Source organism: Muntiacus reevesi, chromosome 1, assembly GCF_963930625.1.
Source record: "Muntiacus reevesi chromosome 1, mMunRee1.1, whole genome shotgun sequence".
Lineage (NCBI taxonomy): Eukaryota > Metazoa > Chordata > Mammalia > Artiodactyla > Cervidae > Muntiacus > Muntiacus reevesi.
The window spans coordinates 159,069,736-159,083,020 of record NC_089249.1 but is presented as its reverse complement, the minus strand read 5'-3'; the positions used below and the strand labels follow the sequence as shown (position 1 = coordinate 159,083,020).

General features: G+C 43.5%; 1 protein-coding gene across 4 annotated transcripts in view; it reads left to right on the top strand.

Moving 5' to 3' along the window:
• Positions 1–1,855: 1,855 nt before the first annotated feature.
• Positions 1,856–13,285, top strand: part of MAST2 (microtubule associated serine/threonine kinase 2) — a 205,195-nt gene continuing 193,765 nt past the window's right edge. For all 4 annotated transcript variants that reach the window (XM_065913949.1, XM_065913941.1, XM_065913930.1 and 1 more), the window contains exon 1: positions 1,856–2,375. In XM_065913949.1, the coding sequence (XP_065770021.1) occupies positions 2,166–2,375 (210 nt within the window). In that variant the 5' untranslated portion in view covers positions 1,856–2,165. The remainder of the gene's footprint in view (positions 2,376–13,285) is intronic.

Genomic DNA, 13,285 nt, shown 5'->3' with positions numbered 1-13,285 from the left:
AATTGCAGGTGGCTTAATGATAAAGAATCTGCCTGATAATGCAGGAGATGCGGGTTCTATCCCTGGGTCAGGAAGATCCCCTGGAGGAAGAAATTGCAACCCATTCTGGTATTCCTGCCTGGAGAATCCCATGGATAGAGAAGTCCGGTGGGTTACAGTCTATGGGGTTGCAAAGAGTCTGACACGACTGAGCAATTAAGCACACATACACACAGGAATTAATAGGAGAAGGTGGCATAGACAGAGACCAGATTTCAGATGTCCTTGCCAATCATACTAAGTTCAGTGGTAGACTTCATCTTGAAGGTCATGGAAACATATTTAACTGTTTTAAGCCAGAAAGTAACATGTTTTTTGAAGATTCTTGTAAAGGTTTATTGGGGGACGGGTTTGAAGAGAAAGGGTCTGGATGTAGATGAATTAGTTAGAAAGTTTTCCTAGTCAAGTAGGTGAGAGAAGATAAGACTTGAAGTGAGGTAGTACTAGTAGGATGTAAAGAGGAGACAGATTGGAGAGATGGTAAGGTTACAGAAGAAGCAAGGCTTGTTCATTAATTGGATGTGGGGACAGGAGGGGGAGGAAAGAGGTACAGGATGACTTCTAGGTTTCTGGTTGAGGCAACGAGGGGTGGATGGTGGTGAGGAACTGAAATAGGGAATACAAGGAGCAGATTGACAATTGGCTGTAGAATACATTGGTTGTGTGTGCAGGCTCTGATATCTGATAGACCTTGGTCTGAGTCCTGGCTCTGCACTTATTAGCTGTGTCATATTGAACATTTTATGTAAGTTGAACCTCAGTTTCCTCAACTGTAAACTGGAAAAAATACAACTTACCTCTTGTTCACATATGTGTGAATTGAATGCACACTGTCTGGTATCCAGTAGTTTTGCTATAATGTTATTTATTATTACCTTTCAGAAAAGGTTCAGGGAAGAGGCTCAGGAAAAAAAGGGTGACCCCTTAAGGAAATGCTTCTGTGAAAGCATTCCTGTCAAGTCAAAAGAGGAAAAATACGGTGCTGTGGCAGATCAGCTGAAGCCAGAAGGAGGAGGCCAGACAGGGCTGAGCTATAGCCACGTTGCTGAGGAGATGAGTCACTGAAAGCGGCAGGCTGAGCTGCCCAGGCCATAGCTGGACTCGCAGTGGCCAGGCTGGACTGGGCTATAACGTGATTACTTTATTGTCAGTGGGGAATCATGGCGATGTTCTGGAAGCTTATCTTCCCTTTCCCCTTGAAGCAATCAATTGCTTTGTCCTCTTTTATAGGACTTTCCACATCCTGTCTTACTTTTTGGAAGCAGCAGGAAACCGTGGAAAGAGACAGAAAAGCGAGAATTTGAGTTCTGTCTAGCTTGCTCAGTGACCTGGTGCATGTCACTTCTCGTCGGTCTTCTTATCTGTAACAGGAGAATGAACAGACCTGCCTTCAAAAGTGTGATGTGACGATCAGATGACAGTTGGTTGGAAAGTGCTTAACAAAAAGGCACGCATTCGTGTTCTGTTCACTAGTTGTCTCCTTTATCTTCTTGCTGCTCCTGGTCCTTCTCCACCTACTTCCTTGAGGACGTTGATCAGTTCTAATTCAATTTAGATCCGCACCACTTAGCTTGGCCTGGCACACAATTTCATGAATGGACGAATGAAAGAATCAATGAACCGTCTGCTGCAACCACAGGCGCGTCGGGGCCCTGCCCCCTTCCGCTCTCCACTCCCTCCCTCACACACCACGCGGTGGGGCCAAGGGCGGGTCTCTCGCGACCGTTCGCTGGCGCGTGCGCGGGAGGCGGCGCGCGGCCGGAGGTGGCGGGCGGGCTCCCGGTGCGCGCGCGCGAGGGGAAAGGAGGGGCGGGGCCCGGCCAGAGGCAGGCGGGCGGGCGGCTGCCGTGGAGCCGGCGGCGGCGGCGGGTGACCAGCCGAGCGTGTGCCGGGTGGGACAGGACGAGGCTGCGGCGATGCTGCCGTCTGCGTAAGGAGCGCCGAGGAGGCCGCGGCCCTTGAGGCCCCAGAAAGCGCGGAGGAGCTGCGGGCTGGGGTCGGTGGCTTCGGGTGCCCGCCGGGCCATGGTGGCCACGGGAGGTGGTTGGCGCGGCAGCGCTGCGGCCCGGGGCGGTGCGGGGCCGGGACAGTCGCGGCGCTGACGCCCGCAGGGCCCAGCCGCAGATATGAAGCGGAGCCGCTGCCGGGATCGACCGCAGCCGCCGCCGCCGCCGCTGCCGCCGGCAGCCGGCCGGGAGGATGGGGCTCAGCGGACGGCGGAGCTGCCCCAGTCCCAGTCCCTGCCCCTGCCTCTGCCCCCGCGCCGGCGAGCGCCGCCCGGGAGGCAGCGACTGGAGGAGCGGACCGGGCCCGCGGGGCCCGAAGTCAGGGAGCAGGTAGGGCTCGCCGGGGTTTCGGAGGGAAAGGATGGGGAAGGGGAGCCTGAGTGGGACTGATGGGGGAGGGCTATCTCGGGCGGGAAGATTTGGGCTGGGGGAGTTGAAGGGGTGGGGACTGAATTGAAGTTGGGCAGGAGGAATGGGAGGTCTGGAGAGGCAGAAAATGCGGAGTGGAGAAATGGAAGTATTAGTTTGGGGTTGAATGGGAAATGAGAGAATAGGGATGAAAAATGGTCCTATGGGCGTTTGAGGTAAAGGGTTCTGGAGGAGAAGAAGGGACTCCGGAATGTGGGCTGGGAGTAAATGAAGTGCGAAGAATAGGCTTACTAAAGGGGTATGGAGGAATTATCCAGAGGGGCAAAAAGTGTAAGTAAGGTAGGGAGAGTCAGTTGATATAGTAAATGTTATCTTATTTTGTTGAGGTTGCCTTGACAGTTGTGAAAAAGATGTCATTCCTAAGCATTCTATAGTTTGGCCATCGTTATAGTCTTGTTGGAATGTTTCTAGCCATTGTTAAAGTTCTCTCCAGTAATGGTCCATTTCATGAGAAAGCACTTTTTAAAACATGTGCTTTGGGGATGCATGTGTGCAATCCCAAGGCAGTACTGTGAGCAGAGAATTCATAGATTTAGTCTCTGCCTTATAGGAGTTTACCACTGAAAATATCTTTGTGAAAAAACAGAAAGAAATGCAAAAAGTTCGTGGAGTTTCTGAATGGACAGGATGTGTTTATATATTAATTTATTAATCAAGTGTGGGTTATTTAGAAGTAGGGGATAAAGGTCAGTTTTATCAGGGAGAAGTTGTCATTAGTAGCTGTAGGAAGTTCAGTGAGTACGTGCATAGTCCTTGATCTTGTGGGATTTACAGAAAAATGTACTGTAGTAATGGACTCCAGTGACAGCTTCCCTTTTGCACATACTATTCAAGACCCTACTAACTTCATCTTTGGAGATTTGAAGGGTCCTGTTAGGTCTCCTGCCTAACAGGAGACCTTTCCCGTATGTTAAGTAAGTATTTTCCATAGACATCATTATTATATATATAGTTTCAGTGATGTACATGTTAGCACTTGGACTTTCCCCCACTGTTGGTTTTTTATCTTGTATTCTCCACCCAGTGCTGAGTAGACTGTACCATTGCTATCTTTGCCCTTACTTTCATGCAGCTGAGGATTGTCCTCTTACTGTAATTTTCTCTCTCAACCTTGTCTTTTATATTCTCTGCAGTTCCTATTCGAAACATTTTAAAATGTACTTAAAACCCAGATCCTTTCCTTAGTCAGTTTACCTGGTCCAATTTACCTTATCCAGTGCTTCACTGAAGAGTTCAAGGTTACTTGATTTCTTCCCCTTTATCTCAGGATTTATGTGTTCACTCATCCTTTTAAATCTCAAAGAAGGAAGTACTTATCCTCTTCCAGGCTAATTTCTCTATGTTTTTTATTTCATTCCCTCTTATCTTCTGTAGGCCCTTGTTGTATTATACCGCAAATAAAAGCAGGACAACAGGATTTCCCTGAGTTTTGTAACCTACTTAAGCTTTGTAATCTCATTTTTGCTAACCAGCAGCCTTCTTGAAAAATGAGTTTATATTCAGGAGTCTGAGAAAGCTCCAGGAGATGGTGAAGGATAGAGAAGCCTGGTGTGCTGCAGTCCATGGGGTTGCAAAGAGTTGGACACAACTGAGTGACTAAACAACAGTTCACTCTCTCAGCTTCTTCACCTTGTATACAGTCCTCGTATATTTGGCTTTTACACATAAACTCTCCCCAAACTGATGTCTTCAAGGTCATCAGTAACTTGTATGTTGTTTATTTACTTTTTAATTGTGATGTGACTACAGAGTGCAAATCAAAGGTTCATTGAGCCCATGAATTTTTTTTTTCATTTGTTTTTATTAGTTGGAGGCTAATTACTTTACAATATTGTAGTGGTTTTTGTCATACATTTACATGAATCAGCCATGGATTTACATATATTCCCCATCCCGATCCCCCCTCCCACCTCCCTCTCTACCCGATCCCTCTGGGTCTCCCCAGTGTACCAGGCCCAAGCACTTGTCTCATGCATCCAACCTGGAGCCCGTGAATTTTTACCGAATGAATACACCTATGTGACCACTCCTCAGATAAAGATGTAAAACATTTCCAGTACCCTAGAATGTGCCTTTGTGTTTTCTCCCAGGTATTACCCATCTTTAGAGGTAACCACTCACCCAGCCTCTATCACCATGGATTAGTGTTGCCTCTTCTGAACTTCATATAAATTAAATCATTCAGCTTAACTCTTTTATGACTGTGCTCTTTCATTCAGCTATGTCTGTAAGATTCATCTATGTTCTTTTAGAAAAAGCTTGTTCTTTTTCACTGCTGTATAGTTTTCCCTTGTGTAAATGTTCCATGATAGATGCTAAAACTTCCTTTTTTTAAGTTGAAAAATAATATGTGGCTATTTGTGAAAAGTTTTCATTGTGAAAGAATTACACAGAAAGATTTGCAGCAGTCCTGGGGACCTTAAAATGACTAAATCTGATAACCTCCCTCTTCTCTGACCTCTGTGAACTGTTGGCCACTCTTGACCATGTGTTTCTTTTGATGTTTTCTTCTCTTTTGTCATAATGTCTTTTCCACTCCTGTTTCTCTGACTGCTTCTTGGGTGTCTTTTTCTGTTTTCTGTTGCTGTCCCCAGTATGTTCCTTGAGGATGTGTTTCCTCTCTTGTCCTTAGCTTTTTTCTTTTTATTTTTTCTGGTCATGTTGAGACTTATAGGACCTTAGTTTCCCAACCGGGGAACCCAGGCCCCTGCGTGTGAAAGCACTGAGTCCTAACCACCGAACCAACAGAGAATTCCCAGCTTTTTTCTTTTCTTTTTTGTTTTTAAAATTCTATTTATTTATTTATTCACTTTTGGTTGTGCTGGGTCTTTGTTGCTGCTCAGGCTTTTCTCCAGTTGCCGGGAGTGGGGATTACTCTCTAGTTGCTGAGCATGGGCTTCTCCTTGCGGTGGTTTATCTTGTTGCTCCAGAGTACATGGACTTAGTAGTTGCAGCTTTTGGGCTCTAGAGCATGTGGGCTTCATTAGTTGTGACGTGAAGGCTCAGTAGTTGTGGCACACTGGCTTAGTTGCCCCTTGGCATGTGGAGTTTTCCCTGACCACGGATTGAATCCATGCCTCTTGCATTAGCAAGTGGATTCTTAACCACTGGACCACCAGGGAAGTCCACGGGTTTTTTTCTTAATTGTGTTTTGTTTTTTAACAGGCTTACCCTATTCATGGCAAGTACTTGGGATACGGAGTAGGGCCTATGTGCTGTGCTTAGTCGCTCAGTTGTGTCCGACTGTTTTGTACATGGGGATTCTCCAGGCAAGAATACTGGAGTGGGTTGCTATGCCCTCCTCCAAGGGATCTTCCCAACCCAAGAATCGAACCCAGTTCTTCGCATTGCAGGCAGATTCTTTACCCACTGAGCCAAAGGGTCTGTAGTTCTTTTTGTTCATGACATTGTGTCACAGAGCCTCCTTGTAGTCTCCAGGCCTGACCTCTTTTCTTAGTTCTATATTTCCATTTCTAGCCTTAACATTTCCACCTTAGACTGTCAGCATTTGTGATCTTAACATTTGTGGTTTTCATAATTTGATAGTGTCCTTGAAATTATTTGTTGAAAACTTAAAAAATTTAAATTTTGTGTGTTATGAGGTGGGATGGATTATTCCATTTATTCAGGGAGTAAAAACCTAGCTGATCACCAAGGTATCTACCTTTCAGAAATGACTTTGTTCTTCATTTCTCCTGACATGGAATAATGCTGTTATATGTTATACCATGCTGGTATTTAGGAATAATTTCTGAACAGGATGCAGAACTTGGATCTCTGGATTAGTGGCTTACTGTATCATTGAAATATTGATAGATTCCATTATTCTCTTTTGAAATGTGCTTCTCCCTGTGTCTTTCCTTTCTGTGGTCCTCAAACTTGAAATTATATCCATGGTCTTGTCTTTTTGCTCTCCCTTGACCCTCTTCTCCAGATTCTGCTGATTCGGTCTTCATGATCTCTTTCAAATTTTTGTGCTCACTGTCATCACCCTAATTTACACCATTTATAAACTTTTGTCTTGGTTGTTGTAATATCTTAACTGCATTTACTCTGCTTTTAGCCTTTTAGCCTCTAATTTATTCTATATTCTAATAAAGAAGATTGGAACTCCTTGCCTGTCTGAGTTGCAAATAAGTATTTTTAAATGATCAATTCATTGCTTTATCTTCAGAAACTTTCATTAGCTTTTTAATATCATAGAATAAAGTTTGAAGACCTTGGCATTCAAGGTCTACTTGAAACATCACTTTTTATTAGAATCAGTTAGAGGCCCCTTCTCTTGGTTCCCAATACTTTGCTTTGTATCCATTGTAGCATACATTTATTGAAATAGCTTATCTCTCTTGTTAGCAAGTTCTTTGAGGCCCAGACTCTTTCATTTACTATTGTATACACCTAGGGCCTAGTATGATATTTGAAACATAGTTATTAGTCTGAATACTTATTAGAAACATGTATGTGTGCTGGCACTTGAAATGTATCCTGAGCAATATCCTAATTGGTTGTCAGTCTCTCATCAGAGAAAAACTTCTCAGAGGCTGTCTTAATCATCACTGTACCAGCCTTTAGTGTTTTAACTGGTACATAATGGGCACTCAGTAAATATTTGTTTCCTCCTTAGGCAGTTTCATATTTTTATTTTAATTAGTTATCTATTTGAAAAACTTTCTTCGTAGTCTTTGTCCATTGAAATTCTACTCAAGCTTCCAGGCCTAACTCATGCCACAGAAACTGTTCTGTGAAGTTGCTTTTCTCTGATTGGGCTGTCATAAGTAGCACTTCTGTCCTTCTGTATTCATTTTATATTATTTCATATCTGCTTTTAAGTTGTAAATTATTGAGGGTGGGAACTATATCATCATTTTATATACCATAATACGTAATCAGGGCCTTTGTCACAATAGGCACAATAATTATTTACTAACTGAATGAATGAACAGGAAATGATTCAAATATTTTGAATTTGGATGAGTTGAGTAATAATGGTAGTAAGAGAGAAATAGGTAAGTAAAGAAAATGAGACATTTTTGAAGATGGAGGAAGATGGAATTCAATTTTACTTTCTAGAATTCTCTCAGCAGCATTAAGGGGTTTTCAAAATTTTTTTCATGAAAATCATTATTCGGCACTGTAATGTTATTGTATAGTCAAAGTGAAGTGAAAGTTGCTCAGTCGTGTCCGACTCTTTGCGACCTCATGAACTGTATACTGTACAGTCCATGGAATTCTCCAGGCCAGAATACTGGAGTGTGTAGCCTTTCCCTTCTCTGGGGGATTTTCCAAACCCAGGGATCAAATCCAGGTCTCCTGCATTGCAGGCAGATTCTTTACCAGCTGAGCCACCAGGGAAGCCCAAGAATACTGGAGTGGATAGCCTGTCCCTTCTCCAATGGATCTTCCTGAAACAGGGATCGAACTGGGATCTCCTGCATTGCAGACAAATTCTTTACCAACTGAGCTATCAGGGAGGCCCAAAAGCACAGGGCAGAAAACACACAGAGGGAAAACTGCGTATATTTTTAGGGAACTATAGTTGTTTGGTATTGTTGGAATTTGAACTTGGAGGCATAGATGATGAGTTTAGAGCCTAAAAGAGCCTCAATAGTAGAAGATCTTTACTACTATTTAAAAAGTAAAGTAGGGGAGTATGATGGTCTTACTTGTTTTTTAACTTGTTTTTTAACCTGGGTTACTCTGGCAGCTGTGTGGAGGATACAGTGTAGGACATGGTGATTAAGACATGGGCATTTGAGAATTTTTCTGAGTTTTCCCAGGGGCTTTACAGGTGGTACAGTAATAAACAATCTGCCTGCCAGTGCTCAAGATGCTGGTTCGATCCCTGGGTTGGGAAGATCCCTGAGAAGGAAATGGCAACTCACTCCAGTGTTCTTGTCTGGGAAATCCCATTGACAGAGGAGCCTTACAGGCTATATCAGACGCGATTGAGTAGGTACTCACACTAAGTTTTCAATAGAAGGTGTGTGCTTAATTGCTCAGTCATGTCCAACTCTTTGTGACCTTATGGACTATAGCCCGCTAGGCTCCTCTGTTCCTGCAGTTCTCCAGGCAAGAATACTGGAGTGGGTGACCATTCCCTTCTCCAGGGGATCTTCCTGACCCAGAGATCGAATCTGAGTCTCCTGCATTGCAGGTGGATCCTTTATCATTTGAGCCATTGGGATGCTAGTGATAAAGAACTCGCTTGCCAATGGAGGAGACATAAGAGACTCGGGTTTGGTTCCTGGGTCAGGAAGACCTCCTTGAGGAGGGCATGGCAACCCATTTTAGTATTCAGTATTCTTGCTTAGAGAATCCCGAGGACAGGGGAACCTGGGAAGCTACTGTCCTTAGGATTGCAAAGAGCTGGACACGACTGAAGCACTTAGCACGCGCCTACTCCAGTGTGACCTCTGCGATGACAATGAGTTTTCAATACAGTGTTGGTTAACTCTTTCTTCCCATCTTGTCTTGAAGTAATCTAAGTCAGGGCCAGCCCTGAAGACCTATTACCTTTGGAAGATTTTATTTCATCAAAGGTCCTGGGAGCAGAGAGCCTGGGATGGTTGAAGCAGGTTGGACAGTTTTCCCTGATGAGCTAGGATACATCTGCCTACAGATTTTTCCCATTTTTGTTTTACTGGATGCCTCTTAGCCTGCTGGTGCTGCTCCTAAGTCGCTTCAGCCGTGTCCGACTCTGCAACCCCATAGACGGCACCCCACCAGACTCCCCTGTCCCTGGGATTTTCCAGGCAAGAGTACTGGAGTGGGGTGCAATTGCCTCCAGCCTCTTAACCTAAGATCAGCCTAAAAGCTTTTTCCACCCCAGTTACTCATGGTGGCCTATGTTTAGGACTGTTAGAGGCAGCTTCATACTGCAATCATTATGCCTCTTTCATTGCTGGTCTTAGCTACTATATGGTTCTTTGCTAAATTTGCTATCTAGCTTTGTATTTTTTGGTAAAACCCCCATGGTACCTTGGTAATTATCTTTTTTATCAGCAGGTATTGGTTGTTTTTCTTCTCTTATATATGTACTTGGGGTTCCAAAGAGGTTTGAAAACCAGGTTATTGGGTCAAGGGCTAGCCCTGGGGGTGGAGGAAAAAGTCCTCAGGGGAGAGCAGAGACTAGGTGTCCCCGGGAGTCAGGACTTACACATGATGCACTGTTAGTCCAACATAGTTGACTGCCTTTTTGTTTCAATGTTGTACCTCATTGTCAACTCCCCAAACTTTTTTCTCTGCACTATAGCCATATATACAGTGGTGATGTAAAAGTGAAAGTCGCTCAATTGTGTCTGACTCTTTGCGACCCCATGGACTATACAGTCCATGGAATTCTCCAGGCCAGAATACTGGAGTGGATAGCCATTTACTTCTCCAGGGGATCTTCCCAACCCAGGGATTGATCCCAGGTCTCCCACATTGCAGGCAGATTCTTTACCAGCTGAGCCACCAGTGAAGACCCTATATAAAGTGGAAATATAGTAAATAATTGATGAGAAAAATTGATATCAACCTGAACTTTCTGCTTCCATGTTCATTGGGCATATTTCATCTTTACCAGTAATAGTTCCACTTCTAAAATCTTAGTTTAGAGCTTACCACACTCTGACCTTCACATCATGTTCTGTTTCTGTAGCTCGCATTCATTCATCTACAAAAATTGTTCAAACTCTTTGTAACCTCTGGTCTGTTGATTTTTGTTTTTCGTAAATCATCTTTTCATTGTTGGTCACCTCACGCCTCTACTTTCATCCTTGTCCAACTAAATATTTCATGGGCTATCATAATTATTCCTATGTGTGTACTTTCAGTACCTTCTGTCATACCTGTCATACTTGAGAAAATCCCAACTGTGATTAAACCAACTCTGTCTATGGTACACTTGTATCAGATAATAAAAGAAATAAGTAAAATATGTAGTGTGCTATAGGGTGATAAATACTATGAAGAAAATAAAGCAGAAAAGGGAGATATAGAGGGATAGGAGATGTTATGGCTTTAAATAGCATTATCATGAAAGACATCTCTTTGGAATGAGATGTTTGAGTAAAGACCTGAAGGATGTAAGAAACAGGCATTTCAATTCTGAGGGAAGCGTATACTTGGTAGAGGTAGAAAGCTCTTTAGGCTGGAAGCATACCTTTAGCTCTAAAATTTTGTTTGAGGAACACCAAGGAGCCCAAGTATGGCTAGAGTAGAGTGAGTAAGAGGAAGAGTAGTAGGTGAGGTCAAAGGGGAAAGATGGGGAGAGGAGGGCTGAATTGTGGAGAGGTTCAGATGGGTAAGTGTCTTACAGGGCAAGGTTTTTGACTTTTGTGCTGAATGAGATGAAAAGCCATTGGAGAATTTTGAGCAGAGGAATCACGTGATCTGACATTAATTTTAATCCCATCTGTTTGACTACCCTAAGGAGCACTGACTGAATGGGTATGTGGAAGCAGAGAGACCACTCGAGACTCTTGCAGTTATTCAGGCAAACAAGCAAGGGATATGAAATAATTGTCTGTAAATAAGAGAGTGCTTTTCTTTAGAACAAAACCACTTGAAAGAGTTATCTGTATCTTCTTTCATTTCTTCTGCTCTTACTCTTTTTTGAACCCATTCCAGTCAAATCAGGCTTTAGTCTCCTAATTCCACTGCAGCACTTATGTCAGGGTCATCATTGGTCAAATCCAGTGGCCAGTTTTCAGTCTTCATCTCACTCAACCTGTTGCTTTTGACATGGTTTTGACATGCTTTTGACATGATCATTCCATCATTTGGCTCCTGGGACCATGCTCTCTTGGTTTTCTTTCAGTCTCACCAGTGCTTCAGAGAGCTTAGTATTTAATCTGCTTCTACAATCTGTTCTCTCTCCTGCTGTAATCTCATTAGATTGTATTACTTTGCATTTCATCTGTATGCTGTTGATTCCCACCTTTTCAACCCTCTTGTCTTGACTTTCCTCTGAGCTCTAACTCCTTTTTTCAGTTGTGAGTGTAACATTTCTATTTGGGTAGCTAATAGATCTTTCAAGCTTAATGTGTCCAAAGTTGAACCCTGTTTTTATTTCCTATTCTGCTTCTCCCTCAGTCTTTCCCATGTCGATAAACAGCACTATCATTCAAGCTATGACAAACCTAGACAGAGTATTAAAAAGCAGAGACAACACTTTGCTGACAAAGGTACATATACTCAAAGCTATGGTTTTTCCATTAGTCACGAACAGATGTGAGAGTTGGGCCATAAAGAAGGCTGAGTGCAGAAGAATTGATACTTCCTAATTGTGGTGTTGGAGGACTCTTGAGAGACTGTTGGACTGCAAGAGATCAAACCAGTCCATCCGAAAGGAAATCAGTCCTGAATATTCACTGGAAAGACTGATGCTGAAGCTGAAGCTTCATTACTTTGGCCACCTGATGTGAAGAACTGACTCACTGGACAAGACCATGATGCTGGGAAAGATTGAGGGCAGGAGGAGGAGGGGTGACCAGAGGGTAAGATGGTTGGATGGCATCGTCAACTCAATGGACATGAGTTTAAGCAAACTCTGGGAGATGGTGATGGACAGGGAAGCCTGGTGTGCTGCAGTCCATGGGGTCGCAAAGAGTTGGACACGACTGAGTGACTAAACAACAAAATCATTCACTCAAAGCAAAATATGGAAGTTGTTTTTGATTCTTTTCTAAACCTCATATTCCACATTCAGCCCATCATTTCTGATTGGTGCAGTATTCAAACTGCATAAGACTTTTCCCCACTAGCTCCATCACTAGTCTAATTTTAGCCTCTTTCATCTTCCATCTGGGTTACTATAAAGGCTCCTAACCTGTCTTCCTGATTCTATTCTTCTACCCTCCCCCCCAACTATGATAATGATAATTTGCACACAGCAAGAGCAGTATCATCCTGTAAAAGCTAAAGTCAAAATTTGTCACCCTCTCTAGTCAAAAGTGGCTTTCCATCACAGTTAATCAAAGTTGAAGGTGCTTGCTTTGTCCTATTATAAGTGCCTATGTGATCTGCCTCTAGGCCTTCTCAAACCTCATTTCCTTCTCTTCCTCTTGTTACTGTGCTGTAGTCACAGTGGCTGCCTTGATGGTCTCCAGATATATTAAGCATGCTCCTGCCTGAGGACATTTTAAAAATTATTTGAGAAATTCTGTACTTGGTAGGAAAATTATGACCAACCTATATAGCATATTAAAAAGCAGAGACATTACTTTGCCAACAAAGGTCCGTCTAGTCAAGGCTATGGTTTTTCCAGTGGTCATGTATGGATGTGAGAGTTGTACTATGAAGAAAGCTGAGTGCTGAAGAATTGATGCTTTTGAACTGTGGTGTTGGAGAAGACTCTTGAGAGTCCCTTGGACTGCAAGGAGATCCAACCAGTCCATCCTAAAGGAGATCAGTCCTGGCTATTCATTGGAAGGACTGATGCTGAAGCTGAAACTCCAATACTTTGGTCACCTCATGCGAAGAGTTGACTCATTGGAAAAGACCCTGATGCTAGGAGGGATTGGGGGCAGGAGGAGAAGGGGATGACAGAGGATGAGATGGCTGGATGGCATCACTGACTCGATGGACATGAGTTTGGGTAGACTCCGGGAGTTGGTGATGGACAGGGAGGCCTGGTGTGCTGTGATTCATGGGGTCGCAAAGAGTCGGACACGACTGAGCAACTGAACTGAACTGAACTGATACTTGGTAGTTTTCTCTACCTGAGGTGTTCTTTCTCTGGATATGTTTATATGACGGCTTCCTTATTTCATTTAGGTCTCTGTTCATATATCACCTCTTCAGAGGCCTTCCTTGACCAGCTATTT